Genomic DNA, 20,695 nt, shown 5'->3' with positions numbered 1-20,695 from the left:
TCTGAACTGTCCCGTGATTCGTCAAAAAGCCTCATGTGATGCTGCAGATTAAGTTGTGAGGCTGTAAACACTTACGATTTACATAATGCTGAAAGGTTAATACTGTATGGAATTAATAATCCATCATGCCAAATTATGCTGCCTACAATTGATTCTATAAAAGTGTTTTGTGCAAAACTATGTACAGCTTGCTATCAAAAATGTGTCCGGTACAGATAATACCATGTTTAGTGAACAGATTAGAAAACCTTTCACTTATTGTTGTCTTAAAATGAACTCAATGATATTATATGAAAGCTATGATACTTGTCATACTGCGGTTTGTATCACATTGTCTCTCCCCGTTGTTGGCTAACTTTGTATATTACACTGTAATTAATATGGGATGCGCTGTTGCTACATAAATCAAACGGAACATGGAAGATTAATTGTGCAAGTTGACTTGGGCTTGAATCTTAACAATACAAGGGTATAGGGTCACAGTGAAAGAAGGAAGCTTCTGTAATTAAATCAAAGCCTTCACAATAATAAAAAAAAATGCATAGTCATGAGGGACACAATTTAGTAAGGCAAAAGAACAACTAATCTTAATCTGATTTCACCTTATCAGATAAGGAATAAACATGACCAATACTAACAATGTGAGTGCTCTGATTTCTTCTCAAAGGCATTAAAGTAATGAAAAATAGATTCCGCTTTAAGGGTAATTATGGGACTGGAAGCCATGCACACATTAAATAATAGTCCCTTTGCGTTCGTTAAAATAACAGAAACCAGCCAAGATTTGTCATGAAAAGGTCAAAAATAAAAGCTTTCACTTTCATACAATTCCTTTCACCTGAAAGGTGAACAAAGGTATTATTTGCTGTTACTGTCATTCCCTATCAACCAAACTACCGTGTGCTGCTGAAAGTTAAAAAAAAAAAATATCCGACTGCGCACCATAATTGGTCCGTTTTCAAGCGGAATATTTCACAAGTTTTTACATCATAGGAATTGATACAAATAATGCATCCTCTTCATGAATTAACCATAAAATAAATAGTGCACATTTGGAGATGGTCTGGTTTGTTAAAGCACGTCAGGACAAATTATAGTATCGTATATTAAAAGAAAGTCTGTTGGTTTGTGGTTTCAACACAACCACTGTATTATTTCAGACACGTGAAAGTGCTTCGATGCCAATATACAGAATCTTTAACTGAAATAAAACCATCCTAAGGCATTCTTCATTTATTATCGGTAAAATACTGCTCCCATCCATACTAGGTCCATGCTGCTGTTCTATTGCACAGTTTTAAGCAGGAAAACAACCCAAATTGAAGAGTTATGATTGAAAACGGTGACTGAGGTCCGTGTAAAAAGTTCTTCTCGTTCTTGTGACAAATCATTTGGCGATAAGATACATTTGGCAGGTGGGAAGGGAAGTACTATGTGCTGAAATGGCCTGTATATGAAGATGGATCATGCATACAGGCTGCACAGTAACCAGTATCCTGGTTACAGAGTCTGACACAGGCCAATCGTGAGTCTGACTCAGTTAACTATCGCAAATTTTCAAATGACTATTATTATTGTATAAATAATCAAAACAAAGTTTGCTTGAAACATTGGACACACATCAATGCAAGCTACCTAAAATGGCAGCAACTGATAATAATGTCCCTTTTGCTATCATGGAGGGGGGTGAACCAGCTACTTTAGCATCACTTTGGGGTTTGGATAAGATGTCACGTTATCCATTTTTGTATGCAGTCTGGGTGCTACAGGTGATTGATGATAAATAGACAATACCAATGAACCCTTTCCATGTCTGTGTTCATGTTCTGCATGCTTTTGTTATTAATGGAAAGTATTTTTCTCAACGTGGCTTTGAATGTAAATGACATCAGGAAAAAAAAAGAAAAGAAGAGTGAGGTTAGAGCTATACGAAATATTGGCACATTATCTTATAAACAGTATAGGATGACGGTCAACTTGTCTAAGAGTCTTTTGTCTTATGTTTCACAGGGTTAAAAGTGCATAAACTGCCAAACACGCCATCGTTTTCCTGTCGTAGTTCTTGTTGAGTCTCTCTACTAAAGTGTGCCACTCTCTCTTTCGTGCTCACGAATGCCACCACAGACTTTGCGGTAAACCGACATGCTCCTGCCCACTGACCTTTCTCACACCTGTGTCTCCACACCGTTAAGTTTAGGCATCAGGATACGAGGAGTCACCCCAGAGTTGAGGTCCCTCTCAAACTCCAAAAGCTGGCCCATAAAGTTTAGATTTGGAGAAACCACGGGGCGACGGCTCCGCACATATTTGTAGGCATCTGTCATTGTCATGAGGGTGTGCTTCATAAGGTAGGCGATAACGACGGTTGCAGAACGGGACACACCGGCTTGGCAGTGTACCAACACTCCCTGTCCACTCTGATATGCCTCCTCTGTGGACAAAAACAGAACAGAGGCTCACGTTTAACCTTCCATAAATAAAACCCCCCAAAACCCAAACACTGGTTGAAAATAAACTAGTCATTCTCTCATGCATAACGCACTCTCTCATCTGGTGCCAACTGCCATGTCCTGTGCAAAAATGTGGTTTATGTTACCTGCCTTATTACCTGTTCAAAACTTACCTGCTGTTGCCTGATGTAATTTAGAAAATGTGCCAATTCTGGCATATTTACAGTGACAACACATAACAGATAACACCCTGTTTGTGTGTGAATCTGAACAAAGGATTTCAAACACCAAAGTTACAAAGCAACACATGTGAACTTACTGATGGATTCAGCAGTGGATCAATAACTCCTGTGTGCTGTGAGGTAAAGTCACCAATTTTCTCTATGGACTTTAGTACGGGGAGTGAGCGGTTAACAAAGTGACACAAACTTCTGTTTTGCGACAGAAAAGGCTGTCTAATGTGATAAATCATATTTTTAGGATATCGTATGTGGCCACTGTAAGTTTCTGATCAACTAATCATGTAATATAACCACCCTATCCACACACTAGCAAATACAAGCATATATGAGATTAAAATCTCACCAATGAATTCAAAAACCTCCTCAAAGTACTGTCGAAGGTTTTGCTTGCTGTTGTCGGTGGCCGGCAGCCTTTTGTAGCGCAGTCCAGAGTTGACATGGTAGAGGGGAAGGTGTGTGGTCACGTTGACCACGTAGCCAATGTTGAGGCGCAGCAGCAGGTCCAGGTCTTGAGCGTCTCTTTCATTCCCCAGATACAGGAATGGCAGGATGGGGCTGATCACAGCGTTCTCTGCGTCAGGAGTCATCACACTCTCATCAGATAGAGATGCAGGCAAGGACGAGGAAAGTGGCAAAGAAAGGTGCACTGGCAGAAGACAGGACAAAGAGAAAGATGTTGTCTGCATTATGATGAAATGTTACACTTTAAATTGTTGCTATGCTAATTAGCAGTATTTGTTGGCTATAAGTAAAGAAGCTAAATGTTTGCAGTGGCTTCACATTAAATGGAGTCCGCTCAGAATAGTAGCAGCAGATGCATGCTAGAGACTGCATTACAGTTCAAAGATGATATCTTTTTACATTCTCAACACATCTTTGCTTTTTACTACTTGCACAAGTGACTTTAAAGATATTCTTACTTCTGCTCTTCTCCTCTTCTTGCTCTCGGTTCAGGGAGTTCAGGGCAAGGTGCAGAGACTGAGCTGTGGGCAAAGAGTGTCCTCCCTCCCTGTCTCTTTGCCAGGGTTTTGGTTTGATGAGTGTGCTGGGGGCAGATGGTGGAGGTGAAAAGGACACAGGTGATGGCGGGGATGCAGAGTGGGGAGAAGGGGACCGAGGAGGATATGCTGCATCTTCATCTTGCTCTGAATCATCATCCATTCCTCCATCTTCTCCTTTATTCAAAAGTCTCTTCAGTGAGTTCTGGCCTTCATCATACCTAGGTCCTGACCTACTACCCATAAAATCAAGGGCAGCCATACGTCCCTGCTGCAGCCGCCGCCGGCCAGCATGATCTGTGAGCTGAGCCTGTGCATATTGGAGGTTTTGACAGTCCAAGAGGACAAGGCCTGTTCCATTACTGCCATTTTGGGCCTGGCTTGGATTGGGCCTCCCTACCCCAGTTCCCACCCCAGCACAGTGATTCCTTTGGGCTTTAGAATGGGTCATCTTCTTGGCTAGTTCTTCAGGCCAGATCGTACGCACACTGTAGTCATCATCATCGGCTTGGAACATACCCATTGACTGAGCCGCTCCAAAGCCTCTTCCTGGAGGTTTTCCTCGACGAGGGTTATATGTGACGACTATGGGGTCACTGCTGCAGTAACTGCAGGTGGAACTACCAGTCTGAGAGGATTTGGGGTTGCATCCTGTGACACAGCTCTGAATTGCCCGGAGAGGAGCTGAAGAGGACAAAGGGGTACAGGGCAGACATCCCCCAACCAGTTTTTTGCGAAGGACGGCAGGACTCTCAAAGTTTCTGGCCTCACTGGAGCAGGAGGTGCAGCGGACAGGTTTGAATAGATTTGCTCGGCAGTCAGACACAGTGCTATTAGAAGAGGAGGTGTTGGAGGTCGAGGCAGTGGAGAGACACCCACCTAGATTTCTCAGGCCCATTTCCTTGCCTCCTTTCTTCAATCCTCCAACATTATGAACACCAGAAAATGAGGTGGAAGAGCTTCCTCCACCTCCCTGGCAGCTGGCAGAGTTTGCCTTACACCCTCTGCATCTTACCAACCTCCAGCAGCCACAACTGAATGGATGGGTGCAGTCAATGGTACAGGTGTGGTCAGGGCTGGGGAAGCCTCCGGCATGGGAAGAGCAGGGGGAGAGGGGAAGACCACGAAGAATGTGGGGGCGGTGATCCCTGGGGCGGGATGGCTGTGGCTGGCTGAGTTGCTGAAAGGAAATTGGGGCATGGGTAGACTGGGAGGGAGGGGATGTGGGGTAGTTTGAATTTAAGATGGCAGCATGGGGCACAGGGACAGAGTTGCGTTGGTAGGGCAGGCTGTTACTATTATGGCTTTGATGAACAGTTCCCAGTTTGGAATTCTTCTTGTGACCTAGAGAGGGAAATTCTTGGTCACTTCTGGTATGAAACTTTGTGTTTTCCTTCTCCTTTTCACTCCTGAGCTGATGCTGCTGAGCCTGAGCGGGTACGAATTGTAGGACCCCTCCGGGGAAAGTCGACAGCTGACGACTTCGCTGTGACTTGTATTCAGCACCACCTGGCCTCTCTGTGGTTCCAGTCTTTTGCTTGCATTGTCCTTGATCCAACTGTGTGAAGGTACATTTCCCTCTGCCACCTTTTACACTCCCGCTGCGCCCTAATGAGTTACTGGCTCCTCCCTCTCGTCCTCTTTTGTCCACACTCACCCTGATATCAATTGTGTGCGTGTGGGAGGGCAGCCGTGGGTCAAGCGTTACTGTTCCATTGCTATGGCAGTGACTGGGGTTGTGTCTTGCACCCGCTGGGATGACAGGCTGGTCGCCTTTGGATTTCTGCACACGCAAAGATCTGCGCTTGCATTCCAGAGTCAGTGACTTACAGGAAGGTGAAGAGAAATGGGACTGTGACGAGTGGAGATGAGGAGGGTGGTTGACTTGTCCATTGACAGAAGCTGATATTTGAGAGGAATGATGCTGGATGGTTTGTGGGGAACTCTCACACAGGGTTAAGTTTTTGGGGCGCTGAATGACCACTATGCGCTCGTCAAGAGGGAGGGGAGGCATCTGGGTTTATGCAAAGCTGTAAATCAAAGAGGGAGAGAGAAAAGTCAGAATAGGACTGGAATGTCACAAACATTGACAGTGTAGGGCAGACTTTACATTTCATTTGTTTAAACACCATTGTTACATCTTGATGTAAAATTGCAGCTATGGAATACTTATAACTGAGCAAATACATAATTGTGAAAATTATTATCACTAAAAAATATTCTGCAAGAGAAATAAGAATTTCAAATAATTAATGAAATGTAAAGCCCCAAATCCACAAAATATCTCATGATTTGCATATTTTGTAATTAGCCTGTAGGGTCATATTCACATACTAAAACATACACATTCAAGAAAAATACCAAAGCAACAATCAATCATGTCACACTGTTACACATACTGTATTTCATTTGCTGGAAATGACGGAAAACAAATATAAAGAGGATACCATACTGAAGAACATGTTTGATTTCAATGGATATATTCTTTTGGCCAAATCCATTCAAGCATGCACCTCATAGTCTGCTTATACCAGGGCATTTACCAGACATTTAATGCTCATTTTAATGTGTTTAGAACTAATTTAAAACTGCTTTTTGTCCTTGATTTTGTACATTTAGTCACTTGAATTAACATTATTTATTCAAATGGCTAAACCTATTTATATGCATTAGATGTTTGAGTTTTTCTACCTGGTGAACTAGATTGTTATTATTTTGTTATGTGCATTTTGTTATGTTTTACTACTACTTTGAAATATATATATACTGTGTGCCTGTGTGCCGTTATGTGTTTTGACTGACTGACATCTGACAGACATCGCAGTTGGGCAATATTTGACGCCGCTCCATTCAAAGTGAATGAGAAGCATTTCAGTTGACGCCTCCCCTGCGTACATAATGGCAAGTCCCTCCCTGTTAAATCTGCCTCTGGTATAAATTATATTACATTAAACCTTTAGGGCAATTTAAAATGAGCATCTGTTTGCACCATGGCATAAACAGGAAGTCACCACGAACAACAACGATACAACTCGACTTCAAAAACGCTTTCTCACCATGACACAGCAAAAAGAGATTACCTGAGTGTGGCTTCTAAGTACATACATAATACGTGTAGACAATAATATTATGTTATTAAAGTGCTTTACACAGTATTTAACATGAAGTTGGTGCAATTACTACAGGCCTTCAGACGATTTTTACATCCATTTGGTTTGTTCATTAAGGTTGCTCTCAAATGTTCAGATGAAATATTATTGTCGTTAAAGTGACAATCCGCCCTCTTCACACACTGTTAATCAAAAATCAATCTGAGATGTTCAATGCACCCAGGTGTTGTTTGGCTGATGGAGTACTTTAATTTACTTTTCTGCCACACTGGCTGCAGGGATGGACGCACAGGTCGGTAAAACACTCAAGTATTAGTAAGTCAACTGTACAAACACCACAATCCTGTATAGATGAAATATTAATTTGATTTGATAGACTTTGATTCTGGTGCAAATATTAGCATTGGTCATCTTGTGATTTTGATATAAACCGCTGAGTCTAGAAAGAGGCACTCGTGTTTGCCATTTAGATGAAGCGACCCTTTAAACTCTTACTACAGCTTCATACTTCATAATATTCAGACCGACAAAGCACAATCAAAAGCAGCCAAACAACAAACTGGCGCATCACATAATTGTTTTTTTGTTTGTTTTTGTTTTCTTGCAGTGTGAGAATGTTGAATTGTATGTGTAGAGCGTTTCGGCCACAGTTATCATAAATCTCTCAGGAGGCTACAGGAACAAAAGGTAAAAGGGGGACATGTTAACAGAGACACAGAATTTGCAGGGGGGACTGATTATAACGTGACACTTTAAACCACACACTACAGGGGAGGAAGGAACACGTCAAACAAATCTGGAGATGCTTTTATGTCCCAGCATCACAGTTACTGACCCATGGCGAAAACAAAGCACAGTCCTGCGTCTCCATGCTTATATCCGCACACAGAGTCGGCTGATGATGACGGTGTCCTCATCTTTTTTTCTTTTTTTTTTCCTTTCTCAGCTTTGCCTGTGGTGAAGGGGGTGGGGATTACATTGACCCAGTTTTGTCATGGTGGACGTCACAATCTCTCTGATCACTTTTCTCTCACACACTGTAAACTGCATGGCCAGTGGCCTTTCCACTCACTCATTGCTCCAGGTTCAGCAGGAACACAGAAGATGCACAGTAAAAACAGTTTAAATGATTATTCATGACAAGAAATAAATAAATGAAACGTTAACCAACGGATGGGCTTCATATAGTGTTAACAAACGTCACTTTGTACTTTTACTGGCCTACTGTAATTTAGCTATAATTATTTATTAAAATGTATGTTTTTCTTGTTTATGCAAGCTTGTGCTGCACATCTATTAACTTACAGTCAGATTTGGTTTTAACCCTTAGAAAAAAGAGCATTTTGTCTTTTTATGTTTAAACATACAGTATATACAGATGATATAAGAATGTGCAATATAGACTGTCTTATATCCTTTTTTTCAGCACAACCTAGCAATCTGATTAACTAAAACAAGCAAGTACTCCAAATATTGATTGAATTTGTGAAATCTGGAAATATGTCACAATTCAAAGTTCACTTGGCTTGTTTTTATGAACAAGAAGGAAAGAATGGTCTATTTTGTGACTTCTACTTTATATCACTACTAAAACTGCGATATAAAATGAATAAAAATGAATCAGATCCATGCCACATGAGCACTAAGGGTTAATATAAGAAATATTCCTTTACATACAAAAAAATATCATTATGTTAAAGGTATGTTTCCATTTTATGTATGAGGTAGTGATGCATACAGCTATGTGTGCTCCCTGTGCATAGAACCAACTGGAGACACCAATGTACGCTCTCACTAAAAAACATTGCTGCCAGCAAGGACACAAGGAAAAACTGAATTCAGCTTCTTTTAAAAAAAAAAACTACACCTGCTCGAGTGTATTATATTTTATTTCTCTTTGCTGCTTTATCTCAGTGTTAGCGTTTGTCTTTTCAAATAGGAAACTTAAGGTCATGTTGCTCACTCCCTCCACCAAAGTCCATTGAGAAAATCTGCAATTTTAAATGTGTTATTTTGTGACTTTGGTGTTTGAGATGCTTCATTTAGTCCAAAATGAATCCTTGCAGGGCACAGTTTATCAGTCACGCTCCAGTCACAGCCGCTTTCTCGTCAAGGTGGTCCATTTACACAAGACTCTTCCCTCTCTGATTTCTTATCACCAAAAAAAAATGACTTAAGTTCAAATCTTTTGCCACGGCTGTGTCAGCACAGCATCAGGTTCAATTCAGTAAAGACGTGACCACCCAATACAACTGCAGTTTGCCTTTTTAATATTAACTATGATCTGAACCCTGATTAGATGATGATGTTATGTGCAATTTCATTTCATTCACTTTATTTCGGTAAAATCACTCCTGTTATGAAGTTGTAATTGATCAGTCTTTCAATGCCATTAATGGACACTAAAATGGAAACCTGATAAAAGGCTGCAAAGTACCTGCGGTTGTGTGTGTGTGTACAATACACAGTGACTGTGTGTCGTCAGTAATCGTCCATCTAAAAGAGCCATTTCAGTCTGCCTCATTGGAAGTTACAGCAGACAAAGCATGCAGGCCTGTTAGTGATCAAAACTTGATCTTTTCCAGTTTGTGATTTGACAGTTTTCAACAACACGGCTCTGCTTGTTAACAGCTTCTGTTGCCAGATCCTAGTTGCATCAGAGGTGGCATCCAATGTGACAACTCTGACAAAACACCAGAGAGCAGTGTTACGGTACACTGGCAAATCATAGACACAGAAGGCACAACTAATTATACATTTGAAGGCATTTGAATCTACTCTGCTTTGATCGCAATTTGTATTAGACGTTGTTTTCCAAGCAAATCTCATTGAAGAGTTCAGACAAGTTCAGACTTATCTGTTTTTTGGTTTTAAACAACCCGTTAAGAATGAGGTGTCTCATATTGTACTTCATTAAAATATCCATTCACTGTGCAAATGTAATGGAGCTGTCACATCAGAGAGCAGCAGGTGGGAGGTGGAGAACTCTGCGGGAATGTGGACTGTTATGTAAAGCACTTTGAGAGGTTTGTGTTCCAATTAAACTCTCAGAAAAACACTATGAAACATTGTAAAGCGACAAGTGTCACTCGTTGAAGTAAGGAAACAATTTAAAGCTGCACTAGGCAAGAACACTGGAGCAAAAATAGTTGATTGTTGTTGTTTTATCTGCAGCTTATCAGAAATACATATGTTTTAGGATCACAAGCTCTCTGCGGATCCTGAGCTGCATCATCAGATGAACACGGACACACACACTTGTCTCACAGGAAACAGATGACCTGAGGTGATCTCTCCGTTTCTGAAACTCTCAGGTGTTTTCGACGCTTTCATTTTTTAGGATTCTTTGCAGTGTAGGATTTTTGTATTGGTGCATCCAGCACTGGAACAGACCTGTATGCAAAATAGGTTTAGTGTAGCAGCCAGTCGGATGCCTCTCTTTGAACTGCCCCGTGATTGGTCAAAGCCTTATGTAATGGTATAGATTCAGTTGTGCAGCTACAATAGGAGCCTAGCGGAGGTGCAAAAGTGGCGTTCCCTCCTAGATTAAACTCACTCTGTCCTTCACATGAGGTCACGGGGGGCCAATACCAGCTGACATAGGGCGAGAGGAGGCAGGGTTCATCCTAGAAAGGTCACCAGTTTCGCAGGGCAAACACACACACACACAAATACACACACACACAGGGCAGATTGCATAATATGACTAAAGGGACGTGACTTCAGAGTTAATTATGAAATTACACCTTTCAGAAGAACTGAAGCATAAAAGGTACCTTCATAAAACTTTGACGTTCAACAGCGACTCATATGAGTCTGAATATAGAAGAGTCACAGGTTTGATCAAGGAGAGGGATATATGCGCCTGATTATGGACGTATTCATATTTAAGGGAAAAAAAAGTTATGCTAAGCTTTGTGATCACACAAGCTGCTTCCGAATTCACACTTACCAGAGTGTAATGATGAAAAGAAATAAATAATTTCTTTTAAATAATGGAGCCACTCAGTTCCAGTCGGTAAGAGCCGCATGAGCCTGCGGGAGAGATGATGACGCCCTCACTCTGCTCACTGCAAACCCACCAGAAGAATAAAGATAACAGCATTATAATCACAGGCAGAGTGGTTCACATGCTAATTTCCCTCCACACGACTTAAGACTTTATCAAACACATGGGGAAAACCTGCAACATTATCATCATTGCTATCATCACTTTCAGTAACTTTTAGTTAGTAAATTTCGTCTGCTTGGGCCTGTGTTGCATCAAGTATACATGTTCATTAACCTTGTCTTGAAAACAGGAAATACAATACTATGTGCCCACCAGTCAAAAAATCAACTGGACCAATGGGAATGGCTTACTCTGAATTCATTTCCTGGTCAAATGACTCTTATTGGCTTCGGTTTCGATTGACATTAAAACTCAAGACCTGGGTGACCATGCTAATTTCTTCTACATGGCTACATTTCTGGCAACCATGTGGCATCGTTTCAGGTGCAACAAGACATGAATCTATACTGTTTTAAACTACCATAACCATCTACGACTTGGGCTAGAGCTCGATATTATTCTTACTTCATTTGAATTCATTATATTGGCGCCTTCAAAACCGTTAGGAGCCACTGATTTTAAACAAGAGAGTGTTGTTGTTACTGTACATTCATTACATTACATTACATTTCACCACTGGCAATGCATTATATATTACATGATGTATAGCCTCTGACCATAGGGGTGAGTGTGAGTGAGTGTGAGAGTGAATGGTTGTTTGCCTCTATGTGGCCCTGTGATGGACTGGTGACCTGTCCAGGGTGTATCCCAACTCTGGATTGGCACCAGTGTTCCCCCACGACCCTCATGTGGAGGATAAAGTGGTAAAAGATGAGCGAGTGAGGGAGTGAGAGTAAACTTTTAGTGTGAAAGAGGGTAAAAATGACAGCACCTTACAGAAATCCGTCAGTGTGTAAATACAGGAGGCATAGCACACACACAGTTCCTCTGTAGCTGAAGAGGTGGTGCAGGGACATTTTTCTGGAGGAGGCCTCTGTTTTTCATAGCATGTGGTTGTCGGTGCAGGATTGATGGTGATTTCTCGTCTCCCTCCCTCTCTGCGACGCTCAGACTCAGCTTTATGTGGCTCTTTCATCAAAAGACACCTGACAGCCTAAAACACCCACACAGCAGAATGGACCACACCAGTGCAAAAACCAGGCAATAATGTGATGCGCTGCTCAATTACTGGCTCATAAAATATGCTCTGCTGCATTCGGGATCACCACTCTGTGAGGATTCTGTTTCTTTTATAGTTTTGATCTCTTTTTTGTTGTTTCTTTCTCCCTCTTTCCTCTTGCAGACTGTGTGTGTGTGTGTGTGGCAAGGGGGTGTGGCTGGCTGTGGCCAAGGCTCACCTGATTCTTATTCCTCACCAAACTCCACATAAAAGCCTGGTCATCACTCTACAAACTCTGCCGCAAACTTCTGTCCTGTAGGTCAGTAATAATTGAGATATTTGCTAGTTGTCTTTGAAGGTTTTTGTGTTCTCTGATTTTTTTGTAATTATTGGTTTCATGCCAGGCTGCCTTGTCACATTATTGGCTCTTTGTGTTCTCCCGTCCACGTTTCAGTGAGCCTGCCAGCTTTAAAGGCTTTGGACAATTCATAGATTTCACATGACATGAAGTCTGATGAGTCCACATCTCCAAATTTCTGCTCAGCAGTTTGCATACATTATCAGGCGTTGGCCACCTCTCTCTGTATTTAGTCTTTTACCCAGAAAGCTGAACTGACAGATTGGCAGTAAGAGCGATGGGCGCTGGTTACAAAGGAGAAAGCCAGAGGGTTGCACACAGTCTTTTTCTTGGAGCAGTGAGGATCCAACAGTTGGTGTCATACATCATAGAAACAGGCTCCTGCAGAAATGGATCCCAGTGTTCCAGTGTAATCAAGTGTGTTGACTTAACACTGTGAGTAAACTGACAAGGGTTACTGACAGACTCTGTGACCCAGCTAAGATAGGAACAGGACAAGCTCTGGACAGCGTTCACTGTGTCTCGGGTCAGGTCGTGTCACTGGTCTCTAATCTTCTGTTTGGACAACATTGACTTTGCTGCTTCCACTTGAGACATGGACCCTCGCTCTAAGTGACAAAAAGGCAAAACCGCTTTTCCCGACTTAACAAAAGGCTCTGCAAAATCTTTAAAAATAGGTTTTCTGCTTTTATCGGAAGGACAATTTTAGCTTAAACACACGCCTCATTCGGAAACTCTGTGTCACTGAGGTGCAGTCGAAAAAGAGGATTTCAAACACGGAAGTGACAAGATAACGCATTTGAACTTAATGATAGAGGCAGCAGTGGATCGACAACTCCTGCGTGGCGTATAAAAAAATCACTGAGCAGTTCAAAATGTCTCCGGGTTTCCTTTGAGATTTCATGATGTGACTGAAGTAAAAATGCCTCCAGCTGAGAACACAAATGTGAAATTCCTTTGTCCCACGCAGACGCTGATATCGAAGATCAAGCTAATTCTCATGTTGGCAGAGAGGCAGAAATTGATCGGGATTGTGAAGCATTAGTTGGCACCAAACCTAAACAAACCAAGCAGATGCTCCGATGTTTTTGCTTGAGCCTGACAAGATACTTGGCTGATCACCAAAGCCCTGCAGTTGCAGGCCTGTGACACTGGTACCACAGCTGGATATACAGTAGCATGAGTCAGTCTTCCCCTCAACATCTAGGCCGGGTGGAAAGGCTGATTATAAGTGCAATGGAATCGGTTGTAGATATTATATAAAGCTACAGAGAGTGAATCACCTCCTGCTGCCCCCACAAAATGACATGAATGATCATGGCGTTTAAAGTGAACCGTAAAGGTGGTCAATAACATTTCAATGAGACATTTAACCCCAGATACCCAGCACCAGTCAGTTACTAACAGGGAGGGCTATAATGAGCAAGGCCCTCACATTCATGTATGCAAGTGGGTGGAAGTCTTTCTCAATTAAGTCAAATGAGCTGTATACAGTGTACTGTACTTAATAACGCAGGGGCTGTCAAATTCATTTGGATGCAGTGACTGCGAAAACAATATAAACCCTCAAGTAATTCCAAACGGTACAAGTGATACGGGATTAAAATCTGTATGTCATATTGTATGTTTACCAGCGTTTCCCTAAACAAGTATTTCTCAAACTTTTTATACCAAGTACCACCTGAGAAAATACTGAGCTCGCGAAGTAACACGATTATCGTCGCCAACACGTCACTTGCTCTCTCATCATCCTCCTTTTCCTCACATGTACTTCAGACAGTGGTATAGTAAAACTAGGTTAAGATGGAGTGAGAGATAAGGTGACTAGTTATTATTATTTCATTTATTGAATTTTTTTTGTTGTTATTTGTTTTGTAGTGGTTGGCACTCTTGCCTTTGCAACAAGAAGACCAATTTAGTCAAATATCGTCTTCCTTCTTCAATATAATACGATCATCGATATGCCAAGACAATATTTTAACATTTGAATTTTGTACAAAACTACTTATTTCATATGTATATCACTATTGGTGTTCAATACATCCAAATTTTTTTTTGAAAATTAAATCAGACCTCCATATATTTCCCATTCAAAAAGAGCCAGAAAGTGGCGAGTGGGTTGAGATATGTAGTAATTAATTTAGTTGTTATTTGAGCTGTGTTTGTCACATATGTAGATATATATGTATATATACATATATATATATATATGTATATATGTATATATATATATGTATATATATATATAAGTATATATATGTATATATATATATACATATATATATATACGTATATACATATATACATATATATATGTGCAGTCATGTAGCCCGGATTCTGCTGTTTTAAATGTTGTTTAATCACTCTTTCGTGATTAGTGCCTTATTTCACAATTTGAACTTCTCTGGGACCTTCAAGTACTCTAAAACTTGGGCACTCTAAGTTACCTGGTCAAAGAGGAGGGAGTTTATAGTGGGATAATGGCGGAGAAAGCTACTTTAAGTGATGCCCCATCCACGTTCAATACATAGACTTAATGCACTTTGTTCTCTATGTTGTGAATACATAGAGAAATCCTGCACTTTTAACTTGTCATGGACATTTGTTGTCTTCAGTTTGACAGATATCATGATGTATCGCTATATGGTTGTCCTGCAATATATTGGAAGAATCATTGTATCGTGGTATTATTGGTTTTGTGGACCATGTATCTGTCTTTACTCATCTGATGAGAGAAGCTCAACAAAAAGAGTGGTGACCCCAAAACATTCCCTGTCAATTAAACTCACTTTTCCAGTGATCCTGCCTGCCGCAGCTTTAAATTCCCTTTTTAAGTTCATTGTCTTTCCCTCCCTGTGATACTGTATTTGTTTCCCTTTACTGACCAGTCGATATACTCATCCGTATTCACTGATATGACGGTCTGAGTGGTGTCACATGACATTTTATAGTGCATGTAATTACTCTGCATCTCCTGGAGGTCTGTTGCCATCAAGACTAGAAAAGTTGAGCCAGTTAAATTACAAACGTTCTGTCAAATCGTGGCATTAATCAATGATTTGTGGAAATAGACACGGGCCTGGATAGGATAGGATGGCGTCTGCATCCAGATCCAGACTACAGGTCCAGCAACAACTTCCTATGTTGCATCAAAACCTATACAAATGATTCTAAAAGAAAGAATAATGCATCCATCTTCTACCGCTGTATCCTCCACACGAGGGTCGCGACGTGGACAATAAACACAACAAAATATATCAATATTCGCTAAGCGTCTCAGAGATGGAGAGGCTGCCTCGGATCATCTGTCACAAATAAAACAAGTGAATCCATCCACGCTTGTCTGATGAGAGGAGACGGACAAAGACCTGCAAACCTTTATTTTAATAACCTACATATGAAACCATGAAACCCTCAAACAACGATCAAAATCAGTGACCCCGCACTCTGCAGCTTAAATCGCCACCTGAAAAATAATGAGAGATGTGGTCTTGAGTCATGACTCACACTCTATAATCAGGTTAAAGCAACAGATTTAATGATGTAAGCTTGTGACTCAGATGGCCAAACAAACGTGTGCTATGTCAACAACGCCACGATTAATGGTTCAACGGTGACATGCGGGGATGAGCCTTGTTTTTTAAAACACTGTGGCTTTTGCTTTGACTGAGCCAGACTGTTTGGGATGCCACACCATTAAGAATGTCAACAAAACATTCACGTTCATCGCTAATCTGTGTTTCGCTGTTTCGCCCTGTGCCAAATATGTGGTTTTTCAGTTTTATCGGCTTAGTTTCAGCAACTCATCAGAGCCGAACGCCGCTACAGGCTGAGCTGAGGGGGAGTCAAAAATAATTACATCATCTCATCTCCACAGTCATGCAGACAGAACGTGATGGAGGCAGCAGCACAAACTGGCCAATCAGTGAGCTGCGCGACGGAAAACATTCAGCATCTCCATCTCCAGTCAATCTGATTTCACACTGGCCGAAACACCGGGACTTCTGAACTCACTTTACATCCACTATTACAGTAAGTCGTTATTAGAGCTGCAACTAACGATTATTTTCATAATCAATTAATCTGTCGATTACTTTCTCAATTAATCGAATACCTGTTCAGTCCGTAAATTTAAGAAGCTGAAAAATCAGAAAGCTTGTTTTAATTATCGAATAAACACTCAAAACCCTAGTCGTTAATACTTTTATTTTACTATTTAACATGTAAAAATATGTCAATTTCATATACATTCAATTCGAGAAGCAAACTAATGCCAATCAGAGTAGCACCACCTCTGTCAGCACACTGGCTTCTACATTGTAATGTTCATTTAATGAGACAGGAGTTTAGCCTCTGTGCTCTTTCATAAGAAATGGAAAAAATTGACTGCAGTCTTTAAATAGAACACTTAGAGTAGAAATGGAGGAAAGCACCTTGGAAAAAGCTTTTTGTGGTGGGTTGAGATGAGCTTGCTGCCACTTTAAGATAAGCCAAGCATGAATATTTCTTTCCATTTTTGTGAATGTCTGTGACAGTGTTACTCCTGCAAACTCTCACATAGTGGACACAACGTTCAGAACAATTTTGTGACGGCAACAAAATGAACAAATTTGCACAGTGTCAGCCTTTGTGCGAGTGTCGCAGTAGTTTGTTTGAGTTGAACCAGAAAAGGGGGAAGGTGACAGTGCTTAAGGGGATGGTTCAGGTTTTTTTGAAGTGTGGTTGTAAGAGGCCACTTAACAAAAGACTCGCAAAATACAATCTACGCCGGCGAAAGTCTTTATCTCACTGTTAGACGGCCTGGAAACTGATGTTTTTTTTCGCTTTGTAAAACCACTCAGTCCCTACACCAATGTCCATATAGAAAATCAGCAATTTGACATCATGTTACAGGAGTTGTTGATCAACTGCTGCCTTCACCAGTAAGATCTAATGTGATATTTTGAATCCTTTGTTCAGATTTACCCAGATACCACAACCATAATCCAAAGAGGCAGCAGTAGGCAAGCAACTAAAAACACTGATTTTCTCTATGGACTTTGGTGAAGGGCATTAAGCAGTATACAAACATCTATTTCCAGTGTGAAAAGGCAAGCAAACATGTCTCTCTTCTCTCTGAACTTATATCCTCCATATCCTCAGAGAACAAGTTAAAGAAAGTTTGCTTGAAAACAAGAATTCAGGACATTGCCACACTGTCACAACAACAGCTCCCTCAGCGCCACTGCCAGCCCGCAGCGTCAACATACGGATGCTTAATGAAATTATTTGTATTGATAGTGGCAGCTGTGTCTACCACTATCAATGAAAACTGTCAAAGCTCTGCTATGAAAGGAAGTCAAACCAAATGAAGGTATTTAAATGTCTAATGCTTCTGCACAGCCATTGTTTTCATTTAAAATTGTCCCACTGGTAGAATTAGGAGATTAAAATGAATATGCTATTTTAATCATAATTTATATATAATTAATGTAACTCCTAAACAAAAGATCCCTTTTATTTCACTTATTATTTCTATTAGCTTCTCGGCATAGCAGAGCTTCAACTAATGAGCTTTTCCTGTATTGAATAATCTTAACTGTGTGGTTTACACAAAGTCATACACATGCAACACTTGCAGTAAATTCTTGAGCAACGGACTAATCGATCAATCAGCTAATCTTTACGACTCTATTTTACAAACAAAGCACTGACGCGGGCAGATTTGCAGTACATTGCAATATGGGATGTGGGACACATTGTGTAGGTTTCTGTGGGGGCAGGGCATCAGAATGAGTCAAAGCAAACAGTTGAATCTGCAGACCAGTTTCTATTTCACAACCTTTATGTCTGTCACCTGTGGGAGTGAACGGGAGCACAGTAACAAATGACAGTCATCTACATGACATAAAGTTCACTGGTACATACAACTATCTAAGCCACCTTTCTATCTAGTATTTTTATACAAGTTCTTCTTTTCTCCTATCACAAAAAGAAAGCTGCTCATCATCAAGCAATCCTGTGGTCAGTTTACAAAATGTACCTCTATAATGACAATAATCTGAAAATGCTGCCCATAAATGATGAATATTCACATGAATCTTGTCAAGATTAATATTTAACTCTAACCGGAGGGTCCATTTGTTTCTAATGTAAAAAAAAAAAAAGTTATTAAAAACATAATTTACATGTTGCAGGCTTATAGAAAGTAAGACCTGATCATTGCTGATAGAATCAAAGCCATGAGACTATTAACGTGACAGTGGCTGCCTGTGTTCTGATTACAAATTACAGTAAGAAAAACAAAATATGAACTAAAAGCAATTTTCAACTGTGAGCTGCATGGCACGATGTTTCGTTCCATGTGGGCGATCACGTCCGATTACAGCATCATGTCTATGTGGGTGTTTAATTTGTCTGGTGTGTGACCCTTTCATATGAGGGCATATAGACTTAAAAACCAAAAAGTTTCTCTGCAAATGCACTGCAGTGATTTTTCTTTTTATGACTCTTATGATGTCATTGGCTCCACATGAACAACCTGCACGCCTCACACCCCTGCTGCCTCCTGAGAAAACTGTAAATACAGTGATTTCCAGATGGAGCCTCATCACTTACAGGTGTGTGTGTGTGTGTGTGTGTGTGTGTCTCCTTCTGTGGTAACACTGCACATCCTTATACTCAGAATACCCTGTGTTTCTGCCGGGGCTGACAGTTGTGACACAGACCGCAGACACTTTCACTATGAAATGCATGTCAATAAATCACTGACAGTGGCTATTTAAAGTAATGTGCAGCACATCGCTCCTGCTCTGCCTCTCATCAGCACCACCAGATGCAGACCCATACATGCTGAGAGGCTATTTAACATTCTTCCTCTGCATTGTTTATGGCTCTACTCTGCAGCTCAGAAATTGAAAATCATTAAGTTCCTCTTTATGGAATCACTAGATGGTGCACAGCTTGATTTCTCCATGTTTTATAATGTCATATTTGCAGCTTTTGAACCTTTCACCACAATGAGAAATAAAGCTGATGTGGGCCACCAGGCCTGTTTTACTCTCACATAGCCACTCAGTTAAGTGGGCATAATGGGGATGCATCATGTGGTCCATTCCTCACTTGTAACCTTCACCTGCCTGCAGTTGTTTATCTCAACAAATGGCAAATGTCATGGCAAACAATCCTGACAGCATGGCTTCTTGACACACGCGAGCAGCGGTGAATAACACAGCGATGCAGCGCATTCATTTGACAAAAACACGCGAGAGAAGACATCAGCACATCCGTGAAGCTGCAGCTGAGCACAGCCCGTGAAGACTGCAGGCCGACACACAACCACCACCACCGACACGATAAAGTAACGTTAGTAAAACAGGAATGACGATGACTTACATGAAGAAGTCCCGTGCTGTGTTCATCGTCTGTGCGCCGCGGAGGGACACATCCTCACGTCTGTCTCCGTCTCTGTCTCTGTGTGTGTGTGTATGTGTGTGTCTCGAGTACAGAACGATCCAGATGTGAGGCAACCTTCTCCTCCTCCTCCTCCTTTGTTCATGTATTTAAAACAGGAACATACTTTTCAATAAATAAACAAACAAACTTGGTTTGACTAGTAGATGCACAAGCTCTGCCGGACTTGGAAAAAAATAATGAATGAGCAGACACATAAACAAATAAATAAACAAATAAACAAAGAGCGATGATGATGATGATGAGAAGTGCTTGGCTGACTCAGCTGGCGTCACGTCTGAGCGTGTGTCACTCTGAGCTGAGCTGCGTTTGTGTGTGTGTGTGTGTGTGAGGAGGAGACACTGACGGGGGGAGGTGGGCTCTATTGTCTCCACTGTGGATGACATCATCCCAGACCAATGGCGACACACACACACACACACACACACACACACAGAGGCACGCGCACGCACGCGCACGGGGGGATGATGAAGGGCTCAGGGGCGAGCAAGCAGCACGTGCGGGCCAGTGGGGGAGGGGGGGGGGCAATGCTTTTCAAATCACATGTGTGAGCAAACATTAAAAGTATGCACTTTGTTAAAGAGGGTGTCAGCTGTGTTCAACATCGTCAAAGTAAAAGTGCAGTATTTTAGTAAAAAAAAATAAAAAATTGAATCAAACATGTCGCTGCAGATAGATGCTCCATAAAAAGACCTTTAACGCTGTGATCACACCAAACATGATTTTGCCGCGTCACTCCGCGCCCCCGAGGTGGAAAGTAATGAATTTGATTTACTCACGTTACTGTGATTGAGTAGGTTTTTATGTGTTTTTGTGTTTTTATGAGTTTTTTTTGGGAAGTACTGTACTTTGCTACATTTTAAATCACATTCGATACTGAGTAAAAAAATGTTGGCCTGAATTAAAAGATAAAT

General features: G+C 41.1%; 1 protein-coding gene across 4 annotated transcripts; it reads right to left on the bottom strand.

The window, feature by feature from the left end:
• Positions 1–1,228: 1,228 nt before the first annotated feature.
• On the bottom strand, positions 1,229–19,984 carry si:dkey-175m17.7. 4 transcript variants are annotated; one of them, XM_044042674.1, is made up of 6 exons: positions 19,704–19,984; positions 10,753–10,870; positions 7,636–7,752; positions 3,613–5,720; positions 3,036–3,338; positions 1,229–2,431 (listed from the first exon to the last, which is right to left on the bottom strand). In XM_044042674.1, the coding sequence occupies exons 4-6, from the start codon at positions 5,702–5,704 to the stop codon at positions 2,166–2,168; spliced, it is 2,661 nt and encodes an 886-aa protein (XP_043898609.1). In that variant the 5' UTR covers positions 5,705–5,720; positions 7,636–7,752; positions 10,753–10,870; positions 19,704–19,984; the 3' UTR covers positions 1,229–2,165. The 4 variants fall into 4 exon arrangements, with proteins under 4 accessions (XP_043898609.1, XP_043898612.1, XP_043898613.1 ...); XM_044042677.1 differs by lacking the exon at positions 7,636–7,752; XM_044042678.1 differs by lacking the exons at positions 7,636–7,752; positions 10,753–10,870.
• Positions 19,985–20,695: the final 711 nt, after the last annotated feature.

This window comes from Solea senegalensis, linkage group LG13 (assembly GCF_019176455.1).
Source record: "Solea senegalensis isolate Sse05_10M linkage group LG13, IFAPA_SoseM_1, whole genome shotgun sequence".
Lineage (NCBI taxonomy): Eukaryota > Metazoa > Chordata > Actinopteri > Pleuronectiformes > Soleidae > Solea > Solea senegalensis.
This window is presented reverse-complemented; position numbering and strand designations above follow the sequence as displayed.